This window comes from Cajanus cajan, chromosome 7, assembly GCF_000230855.2.
Source record: "Cajanus cajan strain Asha chromosome 7, NIPB_CcT2T_4, whole genome shotgun sequence".
NCBI lineage: Eukaryota > Viridiplantae > Streptophyta > Magnoliopsida > Fabales > Fabaceae > Cajanus > Cajanus cajan.
In genome coordinates, this window is record NC_138523.1 from 60,610,696 (window position 1) to 60,634,038 (window position 23,343).

At 31.9% G+C, this 23,343-nt stretch overlaps 2 protein-coding genes across 11 annotated transcripts; one reads left to right on the plus strand and one right to left on the minus strand.

Annotated features, from left to right (window-relative positions):
• Nucleotides 1–5,684: 5,684 nt before the first annotated feature.
• On the plus strand, nucleotides 5,685–15,676 carry LOC109815123 (uncharacterized). 7 transcript variants are annotated; one of them, XM_020379732.3, is made up of 19 exons: nucleotides 5,685–5,841; nucleotides 5,942–6,044; nucleotides 6,563–6,632; nucleotides 6,856–7,512; nucleotides 7,603–7,788; nucleotides 7,908–8,021; nucleotides 8,976–9,034; nucleotides 9,273–9,339; nucleotides 9,454–9,505; nucleotides 9,610–9,702; nucleotides 9,834–9,917; nucleotides 10,040–10,440; nucleotides 11,162–11,223; nucleotides 12,090–12,159; nucleotides 13,561–13,641; nucleotides 13,721–13,822; nucleotides 14,210–14,334; nucleotides 14,591–14,708; nucleotides 15,373–15,676. In XM_020379732.3, exons 2-19 carry the CDS (start codon nucleotides 5,989–5,991, stop codon nucleotides 15,502–15,504), a joined length of 2,529 nt encoding a protein of 842 aa, XP_020235321.2. In that variant the 5' UTR covers nucleotides 5,685–5,841; nucleotides 5,942–5,988; the 3' UTR covers nucleotides 15,505–15,676. The 7 variants fall into 7 exon arrangements, with proteins under 7 accessions (XP_020235321.2, XP_020235320.2, XP_029130554.2 ...); XM_020379731.3 differs by having other exon boundaries at nucleotides 5,690–5,849; XM_020379730.3 differs by having other exon boundaries at nucleotides 5,693–5,849; nucleotides 5,929–6,044; nucleotides 15,379–15,676.
• A 264-nt stretch (nucleotides 15,677–15,940) lies between these two features.
• Nucleotides 15,941–20,798, minus strand: LOC109815133 (Plastid-lipid associated protein PAP / fibrillin family protein). Of its 4 annotated transcripts, none has more exons than XM_083060394.1 (11): nucleotides 20,428–20,793; nucleotides 20,284–20,337; nucleotides 19,639–19,713; nucleotides 18,681–18,800; nucleotides 17,914–18,076; nucleotides 17,655–17,743; nucleotides 17,474–17,563; nucleotides 17,268–17,321; nucleotides 17,103–17,182; nucleotides 16,532–16,639; nucleotides 15,941–16,150 (listed from the first exon to the last, which is right to left on the minus strand). In XM_083060394.1, the coding sequence occupies exons 1-11, from the start codon at nucleotides 20,764–20,766 to the stop codon at nucleotides 16,069–16,071; spliced, it is 1,254 nt and encodes a 417-aa protein (XP_082916520.1). In that variant the 5' UTR covers nucleotides 20,767–20,793; the 3' UTR covers nucleotides 15,941–16,068. The 4 variants fall into 4 exon arrangements, with proteins under 4 accessions (XP_082916520.1, XP_020235335.1, XP_082916521.1 ...); XM_020379746.3 differs by having other exon boundaries at nucleotides 17,655–17,738; nucleotides 17,885–18,076; nucleotides 20,428–20,791; XM_083060395.1 differs by lacking the exon at nucleotides 16,532–16,639 and having other exon boundaries at nucleotides 17,655–17,738; nucleotides 17,885–18,076; nucleotides 20,428–20,798.
• Between the last annotated feature and the right edge of the window lie 2,545 nt (nucleotides 20,799–23,343).

The window sequence follows — 23,343 nt, forward strand, 5'->3', positions numbered from 1 at the left end:
AATATATATTTTATGTGAAATTTTAAAAATTAAATATATTTAATATTTTTTAAATTTATATAAAATTAGTTATTTTTACTTATATATAAATTCAAATGAAACTCCAAGCGTATGGTTCAGTGGTAGGGGTTGATCCATGCTTAAACAAAGTCAGGGATTTGAATCCTGCCTTGTGTATGCAGCTGCGATAAATTTTGGGGTCAGCTATACTACAAAGAGATTGCCTGAATATTCCAGGACGAACTAAAAAAATTCAAATGAATTATTTATTTTTCCTGATTAATATCTGTATATTTTTTTTTACTAATTAGAGTGTATATTCTATACTATTTATTATTTTTAATTAATACTTATTTTTTACTAACTAATTAAAGTATATATTCTTAAAAAATTTAATAATTAATATATTTTATTAAATTAAAAATATAAAGAATAAATTATACTGACTATAATTTCATGAAATTAATATACATATTTTTTTTATTCTTATACTAATTTTTTATTTATTTAACGAGTATTACTCTAATGCCCATAAACATTATACTACTGTATAAGGGAGATTGTTGTAAATATTAAAAAAAAAAAAAAAAAAAAAGTTGTGCGCAATGACAGAAAAATATTAAGGAGTACCGGTGTGTTTTACCATAAATGCAATAGGTTTTCTACCTTGCATTAAATTAAATTATAGTTAAACAAACCTACATTGACAAAAATTGAGGCAATTAATTGTGTACTTTTTTTTTATTATCTAATATTAATACATAATATCATAGTTTTAAAAACTGGACCGGTCATCGAACCGGTTAAGGTATTGGGTCAGTGGGTCAAAGGTTGAACCGGTAGGTCACTGGTTGAACCGCATGACTCGATTTTTATTTATTTTTATTAAAAAATATTCATATTAAATATATTTATACTTATAAATTTTAATAAATTCATATCTTATTTTAAATTTAAATTTTTCTATCTTATTTAAAATTATTTTTATTTTTATTTTGTAAAAAAATACATTAAAAAATTACATGTTAAACGGTATATTAATACAAATTAAAAATATAAATAATATGTACATATATAATATGCTTGCAATTAATATCACAAAATAATATATGTAATATTTACATAGATATTGAATTATTAAATATATAATTTAAAATTAATAATATACTATAAAAGTTATTTAAGTTGTATATATTGCAAACAAATATATTAGAACAAGTAGTCATTGTTATATTTAATAAGACTCCTTGCTTTGTCATTAAGAGATTCAATTTTCATTATTATTTTTGTGATTTATGGTCCCTTAAAAAAAAAAAAAAAAGTGGTTGAACCGGTTTGATCCACCGATTCACCGGTTGAACCGGAAAATTGACCGGTTCAATCCGGTTTAAAACGGGTCGACTGCATAACCGATCCAACTTCAGATTCGGACCGGCTGGACCACCAGTTCCCGGTCCAACCGGTCCGACCAGCCGGGTGGGTCCGGGTTTTAAAACACTGCATAATATTCATTTATTATATCAATGACTAACCTTTGTTGTTAAATTTAATTTTTATAGAATCTCCTCTCTCAGGTGTAACTACTCTCTATTAAGAATTAATAATATATATATATATATATATATATATATAATATTTGTATTTGTATATTAAAGAAATTTATTGATGTATTAGTTAAATATTATTATTTAAGTAAAGGAATGAAGTTTAATTATACATTTTACTAATTTTTTTACCTTATTTTACATGACATATTTTGTCATGTTGACATTGTATCATCTATGTAATTTTATGTCAATCTAAACGTTAAGATCAACTAAAATTATTAAATTTTTAACGAAAATTAAAATTACATAATTATAATAATTTAAAAATCCATTTTTCAATTGAAACTTGGAGCTAAAATCCAAGAATTGTTATATTTTATGAACTAAAAGTATAATTAAGTTAAAATCTTATAAATACTTAAAACATTTGTATTATTTATTATTTTTCTTCAACAAAATATATTTAATTTCATCTCAATTAAATTATCCTTACCTAAATTTTAACTAAAACACTTTCACATCAATTTCAAAGAGATCAACTTTGACTCAATCTTCACGAATGTATTTTTCTCTCATGCTTAACTAGAGTAATTTCACCTTAATCTAAGCCACAATATTTTCATCTAAATATCCATCAAAACATTTTTAGCTTGACATTGATTGGTAATTTTTCAGGCCAATCTCAACTAATATCGACCAAATTATTTTTAATTCGACATCAACTAAAGTAACTCAGCCTCAAACTAAATCGGATCATATTTAACGAGCATCATGTATAATCCCATGTAATTATAGTTTTATTAAATTAAAAATGACTAATAAAAAAAGATATTAGAAAACTAATAATATACTGCGAACACTCCTCTAGTAATATAAATGAGGTGAAAAAATGAAAATAAATGTGCGGTGGAGATGAACCTGAGTCCCTAGCCAAACATGGTGCATAGAAAAACCACAGTATGACCAGTGACGTGTCACGTGCCGACAGTCGACAGGCATCGCAATAAATTGATAATTACAAAGTTTTAATTAAAGATATGTTTAAAATATTAGTCAATTTTTAGAAAAACATCACTAATAGATAGAAAAGGTAGTTTTAAAATAATAAATTATAAATTCACTTTATATTAGTTCTTTATTAATGTGAACGAATAAGAAAAATATTATAATTTTTTTTGACAGCTAGTTCCATATGTTTTTAAAGACTGTGTAAATATATATTAAATATTTTGGCAATTAAAAATATTTTTATTTGGTATAAAACATGAACAGGCCTTTAATTTTTGAACAAAGAATTTCATTAATTAATCATTTAAAAATTCTATCCTTTTATTTATTTTTATTAAAAGGTATTTATGATAAATAAAAAAATAACCCACATAAACGAACACGCCCAGAACTAATTGCATATAGAGGTGTAATGTAATTTATATTGACCTATATATCCCGCAACTAAAATAACTACACGTGTACCTAATTAAATACTAGGTTTAGATAATCTTTTTCTATAAATATTTATTGGAAAAAAGATAAAATAGTTTTTCATAAGTTAAATTTAATTTACATACTTTAATTTTTATAGATTTTTTCAACTTCTAAGTTTAAATATATAAATTACTTTTAACTTATATTAAAAAAAAAACTTGATTCATTTGAATTTTAAATTTTTGGAAAGTACTTGTAAAAAATATCTAGATAAACTTATACGATAGTCGAAACCCAAAAAACCTGAACTCAAAATAAAAAATAGCTATGGCTGGATCTTTTAATCTAGGGGTGGTTCTCTCCCCAGAGTTTCCCAAATCTTTTTAGAAAACTAGTTTTTTTTAGATAAAATGTTTTTAGAAAACTATATGTAGTAGTATTCTTGAATATTTTTTATATGGTGAAATAAATACTACTTTAGAACGGTATTATTATTATATGAGGGATACTTTCTCTCTGTTTTCCTACTTTTTATACTCTATTATTGTAATCATGCTAATAGTTTTGCCATTCAATAGCCTCAAGTCGAGACACGAGGGATTGTGATTGAAATTTTGTACGGTATTATAGTACGTTCATTGATTCTCTTTTATTCTTAAAAAAAAAATCAAAATCGTCTTCTTTGTTGTCACATTAAAGATAGAACGATTCACTCCAAAGTTGTTAGCTCATATATATCTTATCAAATTTGATTCTTATCTTGGATTTAAAATGTGACCGATAATGTCACTTTATTTTTACGGAGATTCATGTAATAAAAATGAGTTATGACTATTTATTATAAAATTATAAAAGAAAATAAAATGATTGATTTAGTAGTCATTCAACTGTCTCATCCTATACTTTTATTGTGATAGGGTGCAAAATTTCAAAACAAAAGGCTTTTTTAATGAGCATTTATATTTAGAAAACTGATGGCTAAACCAACAAAAAGAAAAGAAAAAAGAAAAAAATCGTGATTTTATTTATTTATTTATTTGTATTTTAGTAAATAACGAGTTAAATTATAACTAAAATCGAATATTTAGAATAAAAGGATAAATGTTATAAGTTTATGGATTTTCATGTTATTGGTGTCCACGTGGAATTTTTTCTTCGCGTTGAAAACATTATTTTGAAATTTGTTAGATTTTGATTTCTTAAAAGGTCATTGCTTACAACTTGGGATAGACTTAAATTATGGATGAAAAAGATAGATTTAAAATGCATTTTCGAAGGATTTAAATGAAAGACCAATTTGAATTAAAGTTCAAAGCTAAATAGCTAAGATTGATGAAGAAAAAATGACCAAAGTACCGAGTAAATAAATATTTTGAATAAATAGCTTAAGTCAGTAAATAAATGTTATGAGTCATTGTTTTTTTCCAACACCTACAGCCATACACCTTCACACATCTTGAAAATGGTCACTAAATATTAAAAAGTTTTTTTTTTTGTGTCATCATTGCAGTATTCACTGTCGATAGCAGTGATTAATCTCCTTGCTACGTTGGAGGCACCTCAAAAGGTGGGATAGCTAGCCCCAAGATTTAACACGGCTGCATACACAAGGCATGATTCGAACCCCTAACCTTGGTTAAGCGTTGATTAACAGTTTAAATAAAAGTTTATACATTTTTTGTTTTTTTTTCCTTCTTATTCAGGTTATCTTTTTACCGCTTAAATTTTCCAGTTTTTTTTAATTTTATTATACATTTAAACTAATGTAATAATCTGTATCTTGTATAGATATTGAGATTAAAATCTACCATCTGTATACATATATTGTTATAATAATTATTTTTTATTTTATATAAATATGTTTTAATAGATGTGTATATAAATATTTGGAAAAAATAGTAAATGTTTTGTGTGCATTGTAAAAAAAATATGATGTACAACAGTACAAGTTATAATACTTGTTCAAAATTAGAAAGTTAAGATCACTAATAAATATGATTTTGTCAAATCGAATTCTTAATTTTATTTATTATTGAAGATCTAAATTAATAAAAGTTTGAATTAAGATTTTGAATAAACTCTATGTCTTCAAATAAATAAAAAACAAAACACCATTGATTTGATTCTGAAAGTCCCACATAAAAAAAATATATTTATTAGAATCAAAAGTGAAACTAATTTCTTTGGGATCTAACTTAAAAAATCGAAACAAAAAAACACACAACAATTTTCAATCATCGACCTATCTAAAATACGATAACCATATTGTAATAAACTATTTCATTAAGTAGTATAATTTAATCCAATATTCATTGTGATGTTCCTCTCCCGTGCAAGATTATTTTCTTATGGTGGCTCAATTTCAAGCGAAGAAGAAGAAAAAAAAATCAGTGAGAAAGAAAAATTATATATATTTTTAGTTTATAAATATAACTTATATAATATCTCAAATAACGAATGATTAATATAAGTATTTTTATTAAAAATTAATTTTAATACATTCTAGAACTATATATGATTATGTATATTAAACTCCAAAGTAAGTATCTCAATTATGCATATATTATTAGGACGATAGCTTATGTATGGTTTGGTGTCGGTGTTGAAGTTATGGCAGACGGTCCACCCAAACCGCACGACATTTTTTAGGGTTAAAAAGCATATAATAAAAAAAATAGAATATAAAAAATAAGATTATTAAAAAGTTGATTAGCATTAGAGAGAGGTCAAAAACTGAAATAGCACGTTGATTGTGGATGGAGGAGCTGCGGAAGGAAAAGTGAAAATTGAGGAACCCTTTTTAGCTTTTGGAGCGGCACATGTAATAATAACGTGACGCCATTTTCGCTCTCACCACTCACCACGCTCAGTATGCATGTGCTTTCTCTCTCTCTATATTGTATTTTTCTCTCACTCTCAGTCTCTCTTGTAGAGCTTACTGCCACTAACTGCACAGATACACATTGCAGAAATTCGTGGCCGAGAAGATCTCCTTTTGTTCCGATCCAATTCGATTATGAAGGCTAATAATAACAAACCAATAAACCCTCTCGTCACCTTCGAACACAAGAGGTATTATTATTCACTATTCACTGTTCACCACACGCGTCTCTCGCTCCTTTGCTCTCGCTTTATGCTAGATCCGTCAATTAACGCTTCGTTATCATCTTTCATTTCATTTTTTATTTTGATTTCAATTCACTTTGACCTCTGACCTACGCGACTTTCCGTTGAATTAGTGGATTTTGAAGATCGATCTTGGTCCGTTGAGTTTTGAATTAACGCCACTTCCGGATTTTTGTTACTTTTTTTTAAAATTTTGTTACTGAGTAGTGAGTAGTGGTAACTGGGAATCCGAGGCAATCAATGCCGACTGCTGTGGCAAGTGCGTTTTGTGCGGAATGTGTCGTTGTTTTTGCTTCGGGAGCGATTAGTAGCGATTTGAGTTGCGTTTTGCTTGAATTTGTTGTTTTGTGAATTACTTATTGTTTGTCTTTCTGTTAATTTTTGCGCCTTTTCTTATCTGTCTATTGTTGGATTGAGTTTTTTTTTTTTTTTTTTGGAAATTAATGTGTATTTGGTGTGAACAGGGATGCCTATGGGTTTACTGTGCGGCCTCAACACCTGCAAAGATACCGTGAATATGCTAATATATACAAGGTCTTGTCATGCTTTGGGTTTATGATTCCAGCTTTGTCAGTTTTAAGTTTTTTTAAGGAAGGATTAGGAGAGTGTTAAGTTGAAAAAACTTACTTGAAAGATTTAGATATGTGTACTACTTGGCGGTGAAAATTGTTTTTCTTTTCTTCCTCGATGCTAAAAGAACTTAATTTTGTAACCTTGGTGTTGTTCCAAGTGTAACATTTTTCGATTGCAATTTCAGGAGGAAGAGGAGGAAAGGTCAGATCGATGGACCTCATTTCTTGATAGACAGGCAGAGTCTTCTGAATTGGCCACAGAGAAATTAGTCGTGGGGGAGGGTGAGAAAGTTTTGGGTGATGAAGCTGCAGTGCAAGGAGCTGATGCTAGCTCAGAGAAGGATGCTGATGGACATGAAGTAAACAACCAAACACCTGGTGGTTTTGACGGTGTAACTGACAATGGTAGTCAAAAGGATGAGGCACCGGCATCTGAGGAGACAAAAGTTCACAGAGTCCAGTTATGGACAGAGATAAGACCATCTCTTCAAACTATTGAGAATATGATGAGTGTTCGTGTAAAGAAGAAACCTGGGTCAGTAAAAGATGAAAAAATCAAGAAAGGCATGTTAAAAGATGAACAAGTTATTGAAACAGCAAAATCACCATCGCATTCTGATGAAGTTAAATCACCAAAAGGAGCATGTGAGGAAGACTCTGAGGAGGAGTTCTATGATGTTGAGAGGTCAGATCCTAGTCCAGATATGCCTCTTGTTGATGGCACAAATGCCTCTGCAAATGGTACTACTGCTGATGTTGCACCACCAGAGGCTTCCTTTCCTTGGAAAGAAGAGTTGGAGGTTCTGGTTCGAGGGGGAGTACCAATGGCGTTGAGAGGAGAGGTACACATTATATACTTGAGATTTGAATTTCTTGTGAATTTTTATTTTTATTTTTGGTGACTTATCCTCTTGTTTGTTATTGTGTTTCAGCTTTGGCAAGCTTTTGTTGGTGTAAAAGCAAGGCGGGTGGAGAAGTATTATCAGGATCTGCTAGCCTCAGAGAGTGATTATGAAATTAAAACTGATCAGCAAAACACACAGTCAACTGACAGTAATGGGAAAACAGGTGAAGACTTTGTTCGTATGCCAGAAAAATGGAAAGGACAGATTGAGAAGGTATTTGCTTGTGATATTTCACCCTCATTGTTCTTAATGCCGTGATATTAATATAATCAGTATGAATCTATAAAACTAGTTTCTTGTTAGAAGTTCACAATTGTTGCTTGTTTGTGCAGGATCTGCCTCGGACATTTCCTGGTCATCCTGCTCTAGACGAGGATGGAAGAAACGCTTTGAGACGATTACTTACAGCATATGCTCGACATAACCCCTCAGTTGGTTACTGCCAGGTCCTTGCTTCTTTAAAGAGTTGCATGTTCTATTTTCCCCATTATTTTTCAGTTAGTCTAATGAGATGTTTATATGAAAGATATATACAGCTGACTAGACTTATTGGTTCACAGTTCACACAGAACTTGTGAGTTAATGAGATACCACAGTGCAACAAATCAACAATTACAGGCATTTATGTTGCCTTACATTATACTAGTTTTTTTCCTCTTAAAAAATAAAAAATAAAAATTGGTGGATTGAATTTGATCACCTTTAAATTATGACTCAAGGAACCCAATGATAATTCATAAGAATTTTTAAGAACTTGCAAAGATAAATATGCCACCGATTTGACCTTTACTAATATCTGATGTAAAATATACACGAGTTCTGGAAAATGAAACTTTTGGCTAGTCATTCACCTTTGTACTATTTTAAATCCACAAAATATTTTATTGATCTTTGTTTAGGTAGTTTTGGACTTTGGAACAATGTATTTATCCAGGTTTGTACTTTTTGGTAGTAGAATGAATTGAAGATGATCTGCGTCATTGTGGTATAGAAATAGTATACTTGATATCCATAACAGACCTTCTATTGTGAAAGACCTTTGGGCTTGAAATGCGTACCAAGTCTAATAGAAGGTTTGTGTATGCACATCCTCTCAAACATTTTGTTGAAGTTGTAATTGATTAGAAGAATTAGGAACTACATTGTGGCTTACCTCAACCAGGCAAGAGCTGTTTTAAGATAGCATGCTCAACTGAAGCAGCAAAGGGCTCTAATGCCACACAGGCACCCTTCACACGTGTGATGTGTATGATTCATGAATAGTATTGATCTGTCCTATAAAATGGATAACTAAATAATTTATGTCCGTCATTTATTATATGCCTTCTCACATGACATGATATTTGTTGATGGCATCTATAACCCACTGATTTAGCTTGTTGAAATAATTTATATTGCAGGCCATGAATTTTTTTGCTGGCTTATTGCTACTTTTGATGCCTGAAGAAAATGCCTTTTGGTATGTCCTTAGATAACTACATGAGTAGATTTCTAGAGTATATATGCACAGAATGTGCACTTTTCAAAATAAATTATGAATATAGCATCATTATTATACTGGTGCGGTGTTTGATGAGCACTGTTGCGCTGAAGGAATGCCTCACTGCTTGCTTTATGCTTATGCACCATCTTTAGCTGCTTTACATTGCAAATGTGAACTAATTTTTTGTTTCATCATTAACTATGGTTTTCCCCAGGACCTTGATGGGCATTTTAGATGATTATTTTGATGGCTATTATTCAGAGGAAATGATAGAATCCCAGGTATTGTTTCTTTACTCTATATTCTTGATTAAATTAAACAATGTACATGAATAACTGTTATTAGACATTTTGACCTATATTCATATTCATTCAAATACATTTTCATTGTATCAGGTGGATCAACTTGTTTTTGAGGAGCTGGTGAGGGAGAGGTTTCCCAAATTGGGTTTGTAAACTATTTTAATTCATTTTTGCCTTTGAACTTACCAAGTGAATTTTGTTTCTAATGTTCCATTTCTTGCTATATTCTTGTGTGTACTTCTTTTGCAGCCAATCATCTTGATTATCTGGGAGTGCAGGTAGCATGGGTTACTGGACCATGGTTCCTGTCCATTTTTGTGAACATGCTTCCTTGGGAAAGTGGTCAGGTTTAATGTTCTATCTATTGAGTTGTATAGCTTAGACTTATTTCACAAAAGTGCCAATGTCAAATGAGCATCTGTACACTATTGTTGGAGCTTTCTTCTGATCTATTGTAATTATTTGGATTTCAGTTCTTCGAGTGTGGGATGTGCTCCTTTTTGAAGGAAACCGAGTCATGCTCTTTAGAACTGCAGTTGCTTTAATGGAGCTATATGGTACTGGCTAAAACTGTTTTTTGTTTCAAACTATATATAGTAGTTCTTGAAAAAGTAAACTAGCAATGCTTTAGCCTTACATATCTTCACAGAACTTAATTTCACTTCACTGTGTCTTGTAGGTCCAGCATTGGTAACAACAAAGGATGCTGGAGATGCAGTTACTTTACTTCAGTCATTGGCTGGGTCCACATTTGATAGCAGTCAGCTTGTATTGACAGCTTGCATGGGTTACCAAAATATAAATGAAACTCGTTTGCAGCAGCTGAGGAATAAACATCGGCCAGCTGTAATAGCTTCCATTGAAGAAAGATCAAAAGGGCTTAAAGCTTGGAGGGATTCTCAGGGACTAGCATCAAAGCTATTTGGTTTTAAGCATGATCCTAAAACCGAGCAATCGGCTGATATGCAAGTGCTTGGGAGTTTATCTCGGTCAGAATCTGGTTCCACTAATGCTGATGAAATTTTAATTAGTCTGACTGGAGAGGGTGAGATAGATTCTGTTCCAGATCTTCAAGAACAGGTTGATTTTATCTTTCCTTTTTACCCTTCTCACTTTTTATTTGATTGTGATATAGTTGATGGTGCATTTTATTCCTATCTTTTAACATATATAATATTCTCAAATTACTAAGACCAACATTAAAAAAAACATGTTTTATAAAGTGATAATTAGATTAGGGTAATGATTGCATTTACATTAAATGAACCCATAACCTCAATGAGGTTAATTTAATTCACATGTGGTTAAAAAGTTATTGAGGGCTATTGTTGTCCTCAACTGTCTTTAGGCTCAATTTTTTATCATAATGAACATTTGCCATTGTCCATTTCAATTATGTTTTTGGTATCTATCACTAAATACTAATTCAATGCATATACATCTTATTAGAATTTAGCAGGGTTTTGATACAACATTGTTTAAGCTTCACGTTTTGATATGGTTATTGCTTATGTTTCACTTTATAACACCCAAAATTTTATCACCATATCCTGTTTTGGAAAATCTAATTTGAGGAAATCGGTAAGGGGAACACATGCTGGAAAACTAGGACAGTGTGAAGATGAAACTTATTGGATGAATTTGTCAATTTCCCCACTTACTGTAAAATGAAAAATAGGTTGGAAACTTTTATTAACAATGAATGCTCATCTATCACTCCTCCCACCCCCCACCTTCCACCCCCCATGGCTGAAGTCTAACAGAAACTGATTACATGGCTTTATTCTTATGTTCCATGCAGGTTGTCTGGTTAAAGGTTGAACTTTGTAGATTACTAGAGGATAAAAGATCAGCCACTCTTAGGTACTTTTGACTTTTTTGCAGTCTTACAACTGTTTTTCTTTGTTCCCCTAACCTGCTCTAAATCATATGCCCAGTTCCATTAAGCATTGATGTGATATATAATTGTAGACATGAGTACTTCCGTCTATGTTATTAGCTTGGCAGAATGGCAGTCTGGGCAAAAAGAATGATGGGTGAAAGAGCAGAGTAATATTGATTAACACAAATATTGATTTGCTGGGTAGTGACTGAAGGTTAAATTTGTAATTTCAGAGTGATAAAATTATTGTTTAAGTGTTGGAAATCCATCCCTAAATTATTGGAGAATCACAGTATCTCATTAATTGGAAGAATTACTGCCAACCATTCTGTTTTTATTTTATTTCTGTAACTTTGAGTTCCCTATTTAATTTTGGGAATATACTATTTATTTTTTCTTTTCCGTTTTCTTCTTCCTACATAATGTGTATCTGTGCATATGAAATAATGCAGAGATGAAACAGTTTTCTTCATACTCTTCTGATAGTTAATTTTTTAATTTATATGTAATGTCTAAGAGGTGTTAGTATAATATTTTTCAAACAATTAAGGAGATTAGTAAGAGTTGAAAATTAAGGGGTTGTGTACATTCTCATGAAACCTCAGATACTCAAAGATTAATATGGATAATGGATTCTCCTTTATATCTAGGGCCATCCACTTGTCCTTGATACTTATTCTTTCTCTGTTTTTTCTTTATTTTTTTTTTCTCTTTTAACTTAAATTACATGACATTATATGTATGTATGTATACAGAGAGAGAAGTTCCCACTGAAAGTTGAGAGTTTTTTTTTTTTTTTCTTTTTTCATATAGTGTTTATTTCCTTTAATTTCTTTCTTTTTATCAGATCAGAAGAGCTTGAAACAGCATTAATGGAAATGGTCAAGCAGGATAATAGGCGGCAACTTAGTGCCAAGGTAAGCCATGACTTCATATGCCTTCAATATATATGTATTTCGTTTGCAGTGCATATCTTCATTATCTGCTGGGCTGCTGCCTTTCTTATCATGTTATGATTGCTATAGTTTTTCCTATAGCAACATTTTGGTTTTGATGTTCTTGAAAATTCGGTTATGCATTGCATACACATTTTGAAGCAAATTGGTGAATTTTCAGAGTGAGATCCTACACCTAGCATGTCTTTACAGCATAATAGAAGGCAATACCTGTGCCTTGGCTCACACAACCGTACTAATGGCATGCTAGTAGCATAGTAGTCAATCCCGGATAGCGGCGCGGAGCGGCCAACCCTAAAACTGGGATAGCGGGATGACGCGGAGCGGGATAACCGCTATTTAAATATTAATTTATATATATTAAATAATTAATAATATATATATAAAAGCTAAAAAAACAAAAAAATAACTCTAAATTCATGCATTAAACATTTTTAATAATTAAAAGTTCATAATACTCAAACAATACATAATATAAAATGTCTCCAAAACAAAGTGTTAAAGCTCTAAGTAAGTAAAAATTTGTTGAACATTTTTGTGTGCTGAATTAAATTTAATCAGAATTTAAAAATAAAATTTGTTGAATTAAATTTAATCAGAATTTAAAAATAAAATTTGTTCAATTAAATTTAATCAGAAATTAAAAAAAAAATCAGTTGAAATAATTTAATAAATAATTAAAAAAAATATGTTGCATGCATAAAAGACATAATCAGTAGAATAGAAGACACGCGCGTCGGAGGAAGGAGAATAGAAGACGGAGCTTGAGGCCATGTCGGAGCTGCGTTGGACCTGCGTCGGACCTGGAGGCGCGTCGGAGCTGCGCGTCGGCGATGGAGGAGCGTCGGAGCCGGAGTTCGTCAGAGCTGCACGCGTTCGCCAGAGAAGAAGAAACAATGAGAGGGAGAGACGAGAGGAGGGGTTTGGTTTGGATGATCTGAAATCGCGAGAGGGAAAGGGATGATTAGGGCAAAAAAAGCCCATCGAAAAGACTGACTTACCCATAATGAAGGGTAAGTCTGAAATCGCGCCGCGATTCCGCGTTTTGGGCCGCTCCGCTCCGCCTCCGACGCGGCCGCTCCAGCCGCTACAGAAATCCGCCACGCGACAGCAGCCACGTTGCGGGGTGAGGCCGCTCCGCTCCGGAGCGCCGCGATAGCGGCCGCTCCGGCCGCTATTGACTACTATGGCTAGTAGTATCTTATAGTTTCTATTTTTAAATTCAAAATTGAAGCTGCAAGGGAGAGAAATTTTCCTTCTATCTCTCTGCTAAGGCTGTTTTCAGTTTTAACCATTGAAGAAGAAGTTTTCCATCTAATTTGTTATTTGAGAACTTAAAGCATGTAATCTTATCATATTCAGGTAGAGCAACTAGAAGAAGACGTTGCTCAGCTTCGACAGGCACTTGCTGATAAACAAGAACAAGAAACTGCTATGCTTCAGGTCTCATTTTTTTCTGTTTAAAATCATTCTTGGGATGTAATATAATTTCTCATGTGATATGAGCTTTTGTTGCTGTTAGGTCTTGATGCGGGTGGAGCAAGAGCAAAAGGTGACTGAGGATGCTCGCAGGTTTGCTGAGCAAGATGCAGCCGCACAAAGATATGCTGCCCAAGTCCTTCAGGTTACCTTTTTTCTTTTTCTCATCTTGTATTTCATCAATCTGTCACAAATACAAGCTAATCATATTTAAAAAGCATCATTGTATTATACTGGCTGATGGTATTTTGTAGCATGTTGATATATTGATGTCAGAGTCATTTTGGGGCCAGGGGAGGGGATGTTGGTGATTGGAGTGCACTATACTTAACAATCTAATTGGCGTTCTTTCATTTTGGGCAAAGTTGCCCTGTCTTGTGCTTAATTTGAATGCACTAATATTTATAAATCTCTGCGTCAAGTCCATGTTAATGTTTTCTTATATTATACTGCTATATATTATATTTTGACCGGCACAATGGTGAATTTTGGGGTTGCAACATCTTACAATCATACATATTATATTTGGCAGGAAAAGTATGAAGAAGCAACTGCCGCACTAGCTGAGATGGAAAAGAGAGCGGTTATGGCAGAATCTATGCTGGAGGCTACATTGCAGTACCAGTCTGGCCAAGTTAAAGTGCTACAATCTCCACGGTATATTTAAGTTCTTTTAATACTCTACACAGCATGTGCACCTACAAACTTTTATTTCTATATCGTTTTCTACTTAATAAAATTTTTAGTCATAGTTTTGGGACGAAGATCTGTTGTGTTATGACATACCATCAACATCCAGTTTCTGGTGGGGATAACTGAAAAATGTTGAAAAGAAAATGAAAATAATTGTTTGATATTTCTTATGCAGAGTCCTCTATGAATGAACTTAACTGAATGTCATCTTGATTTATAGATCTTCACAGATAGAATCTCCATCGAGAAACAATCAAGAGCCTACGACAGATATCCCTGCTAGGAGGATAAGTTTGCTTTCTCGTCCGTTTGGACTTGGATGGCGTGACCGAAATAAGGTTAGCTTTATAAGCCATTGCGGAAGAATCAATGTTTTACTTGTTTATAATGGTTTTGAAAACCAGACCAGACCAAACCAGCCAGGTCGACCAAGAAGCGATTCTTAACTGATTGGTTAGCTCCAAAAATTCGTTATTAGTGAATAGGTGAAAAATTGGTAGAACCGGTCAAATCGGTTTGAACCAGATCAATTAAAAAAATATTTTAATAACATATTTTAAAAATTATAAATTAAAATACTTATTTTCAATATTTGTCTTATATATAATTTAATTAATGTTAATTTGTAATTTTTAATATCTTTATTTTTTATAATTTATATTATATTAATTTGATATCTTTTATTTTAAATGTAAACTTGTTATTATTAATGAGTTTTTTTATATATTTTATTAAAATTTAAACTTAAATATTATATTACATTAAATGTTAAAATTTTATAAATAACATTTTATTTTAATTTTTAGTGTTATAAAGTTATGATATATTTATTTAATATTATTTTTTATTGATAATAATAATTATTAATATTTATTAATAACAATCTGATCACTTTCAACTACCATTGAACTATTGAACTTTGAAACAGTACTTAGATCAGTTCAATGTCCGGTTTGATTTTAAAAACGTTGATGTGTAGTAATAACGTGAATTTGTTGACAGCAACAGGAGAAACCCAAAAATGTAGAAGAGCCAGCTGAGGGAAAGCCCAGCATTGAGGAACAAAATACAATTGTTCAAGAAGACGGCAATGGCGTTAAAGTACATGATGATAGGAAAGAAGACAGTTCCTAGATTTTTCTCTATGACCTTCTCGAGACTGTTTGACGAGCAAGAAGGTAGTTCCTTCTTCCTTGTCTGTAATTTTTGTTTAGGGTGAACATATAATTTCATATTCATTAATTGTTTGTTCTTTATGATGTAACTGAATAATATAATTGAAAAGTTACGTCTCTCGTTTGTTCTATAGTATAAACTTTGTTGTGTGCGTGTGTGAACCTTGTGGATTCCACGGTTCTAAAAGAAACGGGCATGCGCGAAAAATGTTTCCAAGTAAACTGGACCTATTTTTGGAAGAGAGAAAATGATATAACATAATTCCTTGAAACACTAATTAATTTATTTTTATGGACATTTTAGAGTAAGATTTTAAACGCCCAAATGAAGAGTGCAAAATGTATCACTAGCCAAACTATTAAAGCCATTCACTGAAATGACTTGAAATCGAAGCTGAACAAGTACTCGATCCATGTTATAGATATATTTAGTTTGCAACGTCGGACAGTTAATACACAATTGATGATATCACAAATCCCCACTTACAAAATGATTTCTGCTATTCTTAACAAAAGCATTAGTTCACCTCGAGTCATCCGTACGAATATGTACGAAAATAATATTATTGGATACCCGGCTAACTCTGAGCTTCTCGTCACTGTACCTGGCAAAGGAAAATTCAACAATTTGAGGGATTGAAGAGAAAAGCCAAATCCACTTATTTGTTTAATTGTGTTATTATTCATATTTCAAAAAAATATATTTTATAAATCAATTTACTGAAACTTTTTTAAAGAATATTAGGAGTGAGGGAAGATGTGAAAATGAAAGGAAAAACATAGATAATAGAAAATTAAATTAAAAAACTAAAATATTTTTATTTTTCAGTTTAAAAACCAAATTAATATCTTAGTTTTGCAAGCAGTTTTAAAAAAACTGTCTCTGATTTCTTTAAAACAGGAAATCATGTTCTTGAGTCGCGACTTGAATACATAAACTGGATGTATTAATAAAGAACATGATTTCTTGGACTGTGTTATCTTACAGAAGCTCCAATATGAACTTGTTTTTCAGTTCTAGGGGATATCCGAATGGGCCACCAACTATGGCTGCATCATCCATCGTAACGTCATACACTCTGGAACTGGTTTTCCTGTCAATTTTTTAAAACAGATAATTGAAGGAAAGTATAGATAGATAGATAGATAAATGAACTTGGTTTTCTAATCTGTGCCCATCAAGTTCTCCGCTGTCTCTATAACTCGCTCCTATCAAGAGGCAACTATGGTTTACTCAACACTATCGTATATCGTTGCATACCCCTATCAAACTACTGCCTGGCATAATACATCCTTTCTTTTAGGGAGGGAAGCCTTGCACAATTTTAGCACATGTACCCTCTGGAGGTGGCAGACGTGCCCTTGGGCTTTAGGCTTATCCTTGACCAAGGCTGAAGCCCACCTTCCTCTGTGTTCACGTACTACTCTAGATCTAGCCCCTTAACTATCCCAGGTTTCCCACTATTTCTCTACAGCCGCCACCAGAGGCAGGTCCCTTCTTATTTCCTTCGTTTTGAGAACCTTATCATGAGTAAATATGAAACGATGGAAACTTACACGAAATTTCCATCCATGGAGAACTTGAGACCAAGCAAGATTTCAACCAGAAACTTTATTCTTCCATTCTTCCTGATAATCTGCAACAGCCATCAAAATATACAAACTAAATATGTGAGGCGGCATATGTGAAGATTAAAGTAAATGTAAAAGTTGAACCCGTACCTGCTTGCCCATCAGCCCATTGACAGCATTCTCTATCCAACTATCCGTCACGGTCTGTATATAATAAGTTGTTTAAATAAGAAAAGACAGACTTTGCAACAAAGATGTACACATTTAATAAGCTTCAACCAGTATTGTCCATAAATATTTACTTCACATTAGTCAAGTGATTAAAAATTAGCACTCCTTTGGATTTCGAAATCTACCTGTGAATTCCACATCATCTGCCACTCACCCTCTTCTAGTTCTGGTTCTTGACCAGTATTCTGCTTTAACGAAATAAGTTCATCTATTGCCTGTTGGAATTAAGAATGTGAAAAACAGTGAAAATTGAAACATTCCAGTTGTTTACAAAATTATATAAACAATTAAATCAGCACTCTTTACCTCTTTAACACCAATCCCCGAGGAAATAGCTGTCAGTAACCTTTGCCTAGGTTCAGTTTGCTTCTGTAACACAAATGTGGTTCCCTGCACTATAGATATGTTGCTAATAATTCTTAGAAGTATAAAGCGTATATGGAAATACTTTTATGTTATAGACAAATAAGCATTATACTCGAGAAATGGAACAAAAGACTACTAGAATGATGTTTCTACTGAAAATGACTAATCACCTTATTTCCTCTTGAGATACGAAGGTTACCCGAATTTGACAAATATGTGGTGTCTAACCAACCCTTTGCTTCATCTCCAAGTAGCTTAAATGGAACTGGATACGGAACTTTAAATGGAAGAAATTTAAAAGAAAAGGCAGCTCTGTCAAACCTAAAAAGGATTCTTTTTCCATCTTCAATTGATGCTGCTGCCTGTGCAAATTAAAAGACAAAAAACTAAGCCCCTTAACCAATATATGTGGTCGGGTGCGGTCGGGTGCACAGATCCCCGGGCTCTTTCAAAACCAAATTTTCAATACATGGAAGAACAGAGATAACGAAATATTTGTACAGAGATATGATATCATATCATCTGTATGAATAAGCGCAAACACAAATGTGAATTCAACCATCATGCATTTATGCTAGATGTAAAGTAACCAAAGAAAAGCCTAAAAGTCGTCCATATTAAAGCTCAATTATTTAAAAGCACGTAGTAATTACTAATGAGCAAGTAAATCAGCTGTAAACAAAGCTGGTTGTTTTTTAAAGAAAGTATCGTATTGTACTTCAAAAAATTAGCCGTGTACAAAGCTTATAACAGCACGGAAAAGAGAAAGCCAATCCTAGAATCTATGTAGCAAAAATCAGTTACTAATATGGACCATTGGCAAAGCCTCTTACCCTAAAGGGCTTCAATGAGTGTCATAGCATTACCAAGTGTTATAAAAAGAGAGTAATGAAGTTGAATTTTAACACAGAAATGTATATTAAATTTATCATAACTTCAATTGAAGTTATTTAGTATTAGTATTACCTCCACTTTGAGCTCACCAATAGCATCAGAAAATGACACAATATTGCATACGCGTGGGTCATTTGTTCGAAGATAAACCTCTTGAAATACACTAAAAAAGTCAACCCCAACAAAGGTTCTCTGAAAGAGCAATATAGAATGCCACATTGAGACACATCATCAAGCAATTTATAGAGTATGTCTTGAACAGGCCACGACACTTGTTCTGGTAGCTATTATCAAGTTGAAGTGAATTTCAGTTTAATATGCCTAAATGTAAAGACATGATTCCATGTCTTAAAGAATAATATATGCTGCTTTCCATAAGGGACTTAACAAAAGACCTATATCAGTATCCATGAAGACTGTTGCTTCCTCCTGTGTTATTTAAGAGATGACCTTATGGTTTTCATAATACAATGAAATAGTCGTTCCAAGAATTAAAGAATCCATGTATTCCGAGATGAAGAAGCTGTTCATGAGGTTTGTGTTTCAAAATAATAATAACCTTAAAATTTTGAACTGCTGAAAAATATTCAAATTGTCGTCATCCTCATAATTGTAGTTTTAAATGAGACATTCAACCTTTAAACATTGAACCGCTGAAAAGTACTCATATAGTCATTATCATAATAATAATAATAATAAATAATAAAAGTTTTAAATGAGACATTCAAAAACTTCTATTTTTTAATCGGATCCAAATGACACATTCAACTGTCAAGTAATTTTGGAAAAGGATGAGTGGGCCAACAATTTGCTTACATGGCAAATCAACTTTAAGGCCTCGATGATTCAATAATAATTTGTACTCAATTAAATAACCTTCCTGAATCAATTATCCGATCTTGTGTATATTTTCAAAAACTGAAGGTAATAATGTAGGCTGTAGGCAATAATGAAAATATTAGTAAAAGCCAATAAACCATTGGAAAATATGTTTCATTAGGACGTCGAAGAAATAAAGGCAAGACAGAACCTGAATTGGCGATGCTGTTCCGGGTCTAGTGGTGAAAATTAGCTGCCAGCGACCCTCGATCAAATTTGATTTTGTCTGAAAATTTTAATTTCATGGATCAACGGTAAAATAATAAAAAATATATATATAACAAATATAGTTTGTCTTGTCTAGTACTCCCTCGGTCCAAGGTGAATGTAGTTTTTTTTTTTTTGGTAAAGAAGGTGAATGTAGTTCAAAGTTTTTAAAAACGGTTAAAAACAACCAATAAATATATCATATTTTTTATACAATTTTCTAAAAATAATCTTACTCAATAAATACATTATTCTTAGTTGTAGTAGTTGAAGAATTTATAAGGTGATATATTAAGAGAAAAAGTAATTAATATTACATTAAAAAAAATGAGAACATCAATCATAATAATTCAAATGTTAGAACTCTACTAGTTATTTTGACGAAGAGAGTAGTATGCTCAGTTCAGCTCCAACTACCGGAAAATATTCTCTAATTAATAATTGAAGCTAGTCCTAATTGTGAAGCACATGAATGTGCATGGAAAATAAGCCGAACATTCATGCGATTTTAAGAAAAAAAGAAAAAGGAAGCTTAGGAAAGCATATTGGAAAGTAAAAGAATGAGAGTGCGATGAAATTGAAGACGAACCGGATCAGGTACACCTCCTAAACGTTCGAGGACTTGAACAGCGCGCTCAATAGCCTGAAAGACAAATAAAAGAAAGAGAAATGAATGCAGCATCTGAATTCATAGAGGAACTGAAGAGTGAGAGAGAGAGAGAGAGAGAGAGACATTGAGCTGCTGAGGAGAAGAAGAGCGTCCACGTCCTTGAACGCCAAGAATGGATTCGATGAGTGAGTTCTCAGATTCAGTGAACGATATTTGTTCCACTTTAGAAGATCGAAGCACCAAGCGATCTTTCAAGGGCTTCGGAGAAGGAACGAATGACAATGAATGGAACCCTAGATTTACAACTTTCAGAGCCATTCTAGCAGAGGCTTCTCCTTTTCTGTTATGTGGCAGTGGCGCCAAGATCAAAATGAAAACGTGGCAAACTACCAAACAAGATATAGATAGAATATTGCTTTTCTGCACCACTCTCCGCGCTAACTTTCTTAGAAGGCCATTCATTCATTTCACATTATCTGTACGAATATCCTACTGTTACAAAATTCAATGGGATTAACTTATTTCATTCTTAGACGCTTATATGTGATAATCGCGTGTTTGTTCACGGCAACATATATGAAATTAAGAATCGTTCAAATGATTTATTTTTTAGAAGTCATTATTTTTTTTATCGATCAATACTTATAATTAAAAAATTTCTCTTATTTAGTGTCTACTTTTTTATTTTTTAATTTTTATTAATAAAAAAGTTATTTTATTTAGTGTACACTTTTATCTAACTATACATAATTTTCAATAACCATATAAAATATCAAGAAAATTTTATTATTCTCTTTTTTAATGGAAACATATAGTTCCTTTTTTTTCTTTTAGCGATATGTAACTACTATAAATGTAATACTTCATTTTCATATCCGCATTTATTTTAATGTTTTTATCCCTAGAATATTTGTTAGTTAGAAGATAAAATTTGAAATCAAAATAATTGTCAAACAATAATTGTTTTAAAACATTAACTAAAATCAAATATATTGTCACTAAGTGAATTTAATAAATTAATATCACTCATACTTAACAATATTAGAAACATATTAAGAATAAAGACTAAAAATGATTAAAAAATAATAAATATAAATATTAAAAATATTTATTTTAAATTATAAAGACTAAATGATAAAATAAATAAAATTTTAAAGACTAAAAAACTATTTTAACCTTTTTCTACTCTTTACTCATTTTATTTTATAAACATCGATCACAAATTGCTTTATTTTTTTAATATATAAGATTACAATGACATTATAAAACTTGATATACTACTTCAATTTCCACCACTATTTTTAAGTGATTATATTTCGTTTATTTTATGATAAACTAATAGGTCCCTTTTATTCCAAAGAAAATGAATAAAAATAACTTTACAATAAAACTAATACTTTTATCGACACCCGAATATGTTATTCATAAATATAGTAAATCATTCTTTTTATTTAAACCACCACCATAATATGATTAAAAAAAACTATTAATCATTAAAAAAAAAAAGGAAATAAAAAAACACCATAAATCGGGCCAACACTTCAAAGTTTAAACACAATCTCGGGAGACAGAATCCATCGCAACGTGATCAACAGCATGGAAATCAGGTCCACCATTCAATTTAAGTGATATTTATTATGAAAATGATGATACATGACACACCTAATTAATTGAAATTCTTCATTTCTCTCTATCTCTTCTTTCTTCTCCCAACATATCACTCGTCATATTTACCCCTTTCTCTCTTCTACCTCTTTCTGTCATTCTCTAGGTGGTAAGTATTATTTTTCTTATTACAAAATATGCCAAAACAGTAGTAGGTCAGAACGGCCTGAAATCACGAAATCAGCTCCTTCGCCATACAAGCAAACCCCTGGACACGTGACATGATAACACCAAATCACATTTAACTCGGTGAGAATGAAAATTAAGAATGCCCAAAGGCCTCAGTCAAACAATTCTTTTAGTTTCGTTGAGACACCAAATGCAATTGTGCAGAGCCTGCAGGCCAGAATAATATCTGCAGACAAGATAAGGCAGTTGAAGTAGCAGCAGCTATTATGTATTCCACGTCCAATTCGCAACTCTGCTCGATCTTTCCGAGATGTGCACTACAAACTCTTACCACCATGTATCTACAAGATTTACGAAACTGTTGGTCATATAGGCATATGTTACACCTTTGACTTGTAAAGTCTAGCAGCACATAGTAGCTGTGAAACACGAGAAACATTGGTTAAAAATTAAAATATATATGCGCCAGAATAGAGAGAGAAAAAAACACAAAAAGTGAAGAAGTGAAACAGAAATGAGAAAAATGATCACTAGTAACGGGAGCACATAAATTAAAATTCAAAGAACAGATGGCTTTCAAATGCACATCTGTGCATTGTATTTAATTAAGCATTTGAACTTCAATGAGAATAGGCGAAACAGAATTATCAGTGAAATTACCAGCAAAAACACTTTCAATTATCTATTAGAGAAATTGCATCCCTGCATCCTTTTTCTCTTTGCGAAGCCTTACAATAATACCAATCCCCTGCATCATCCGTCTAATTCCTCGGTAATATCCAACCAGAATGAATTGGCACAAAATTGTGAAACCGGATATCCCTTCGTAGTAAATCTGGCAGAAATACTGCTTTCTATCAAACTTGGAATCCAAAGCCACCAAACAACTTAGAACATCATCAAATTTCATTCACATCAGGCTCAATACGAGAATTGTCATATTGCTACATAGTTATGCTAAAGCAATCATTCACTAACGTGCATAACCGGAATTTATTACAAAACTCAAGGTAAAGGTGACTTTGAAAGTATGAATAGCTCAAGAACCTAGCATTATTAAGTAATCGATAATCGCATAACAATATGTTAGGACAAAAAGCTATAATTGGTCCATTATGAAAAACTCTACTCCTTAAAAAGGATTGATTCTATTCAGAATTGTATGATGAAGTTCATGGTAAATTCATCAAGATAAAGGAGGATATATAACCCTCCCAAGCAAAAGAAGGAGACATAGACAACCAA

Coding starts and splice junctions, on each gene's coding strand:
- LOC109815123 (XM_020379729.3), top strand. Junction 10,441..11,161: donor TTCCAGATCTTCAAGAACAG/GTTGATTTTATC, acceptor TGTTCCATGCAG/GTTGTCTGGTTAAAGGTTGA. Junction 14,709..15,372: donor GATGGCGTGACCGAAATAAG/GTTAGCTTTATA, acceptor ATTTGTTGACAG/CAACAGGAGAAACCCAAAAA.
- LOC109815133 (XM_020379746.3), bottom strand. CDS start 20,766: ATGAATGGCCTTCTAAGAAAGTTAGCGCGGAGAGTGGTGCAGAAAAGC. Junction 18,077..18,680: donor TTGGTGAGCTCAAAGTGGAG/GTAATACTAATA, acceptor TAATTTGCACAG/GCAGCAGCATCAATTGAAGA. Junction 17,739..17,884: donor GTATCTCAAGAGGAAATAAG/GTGATTAGTCAT, acceptor TCTATAGTGCAG/GGAACCACATTTGTGTTACA.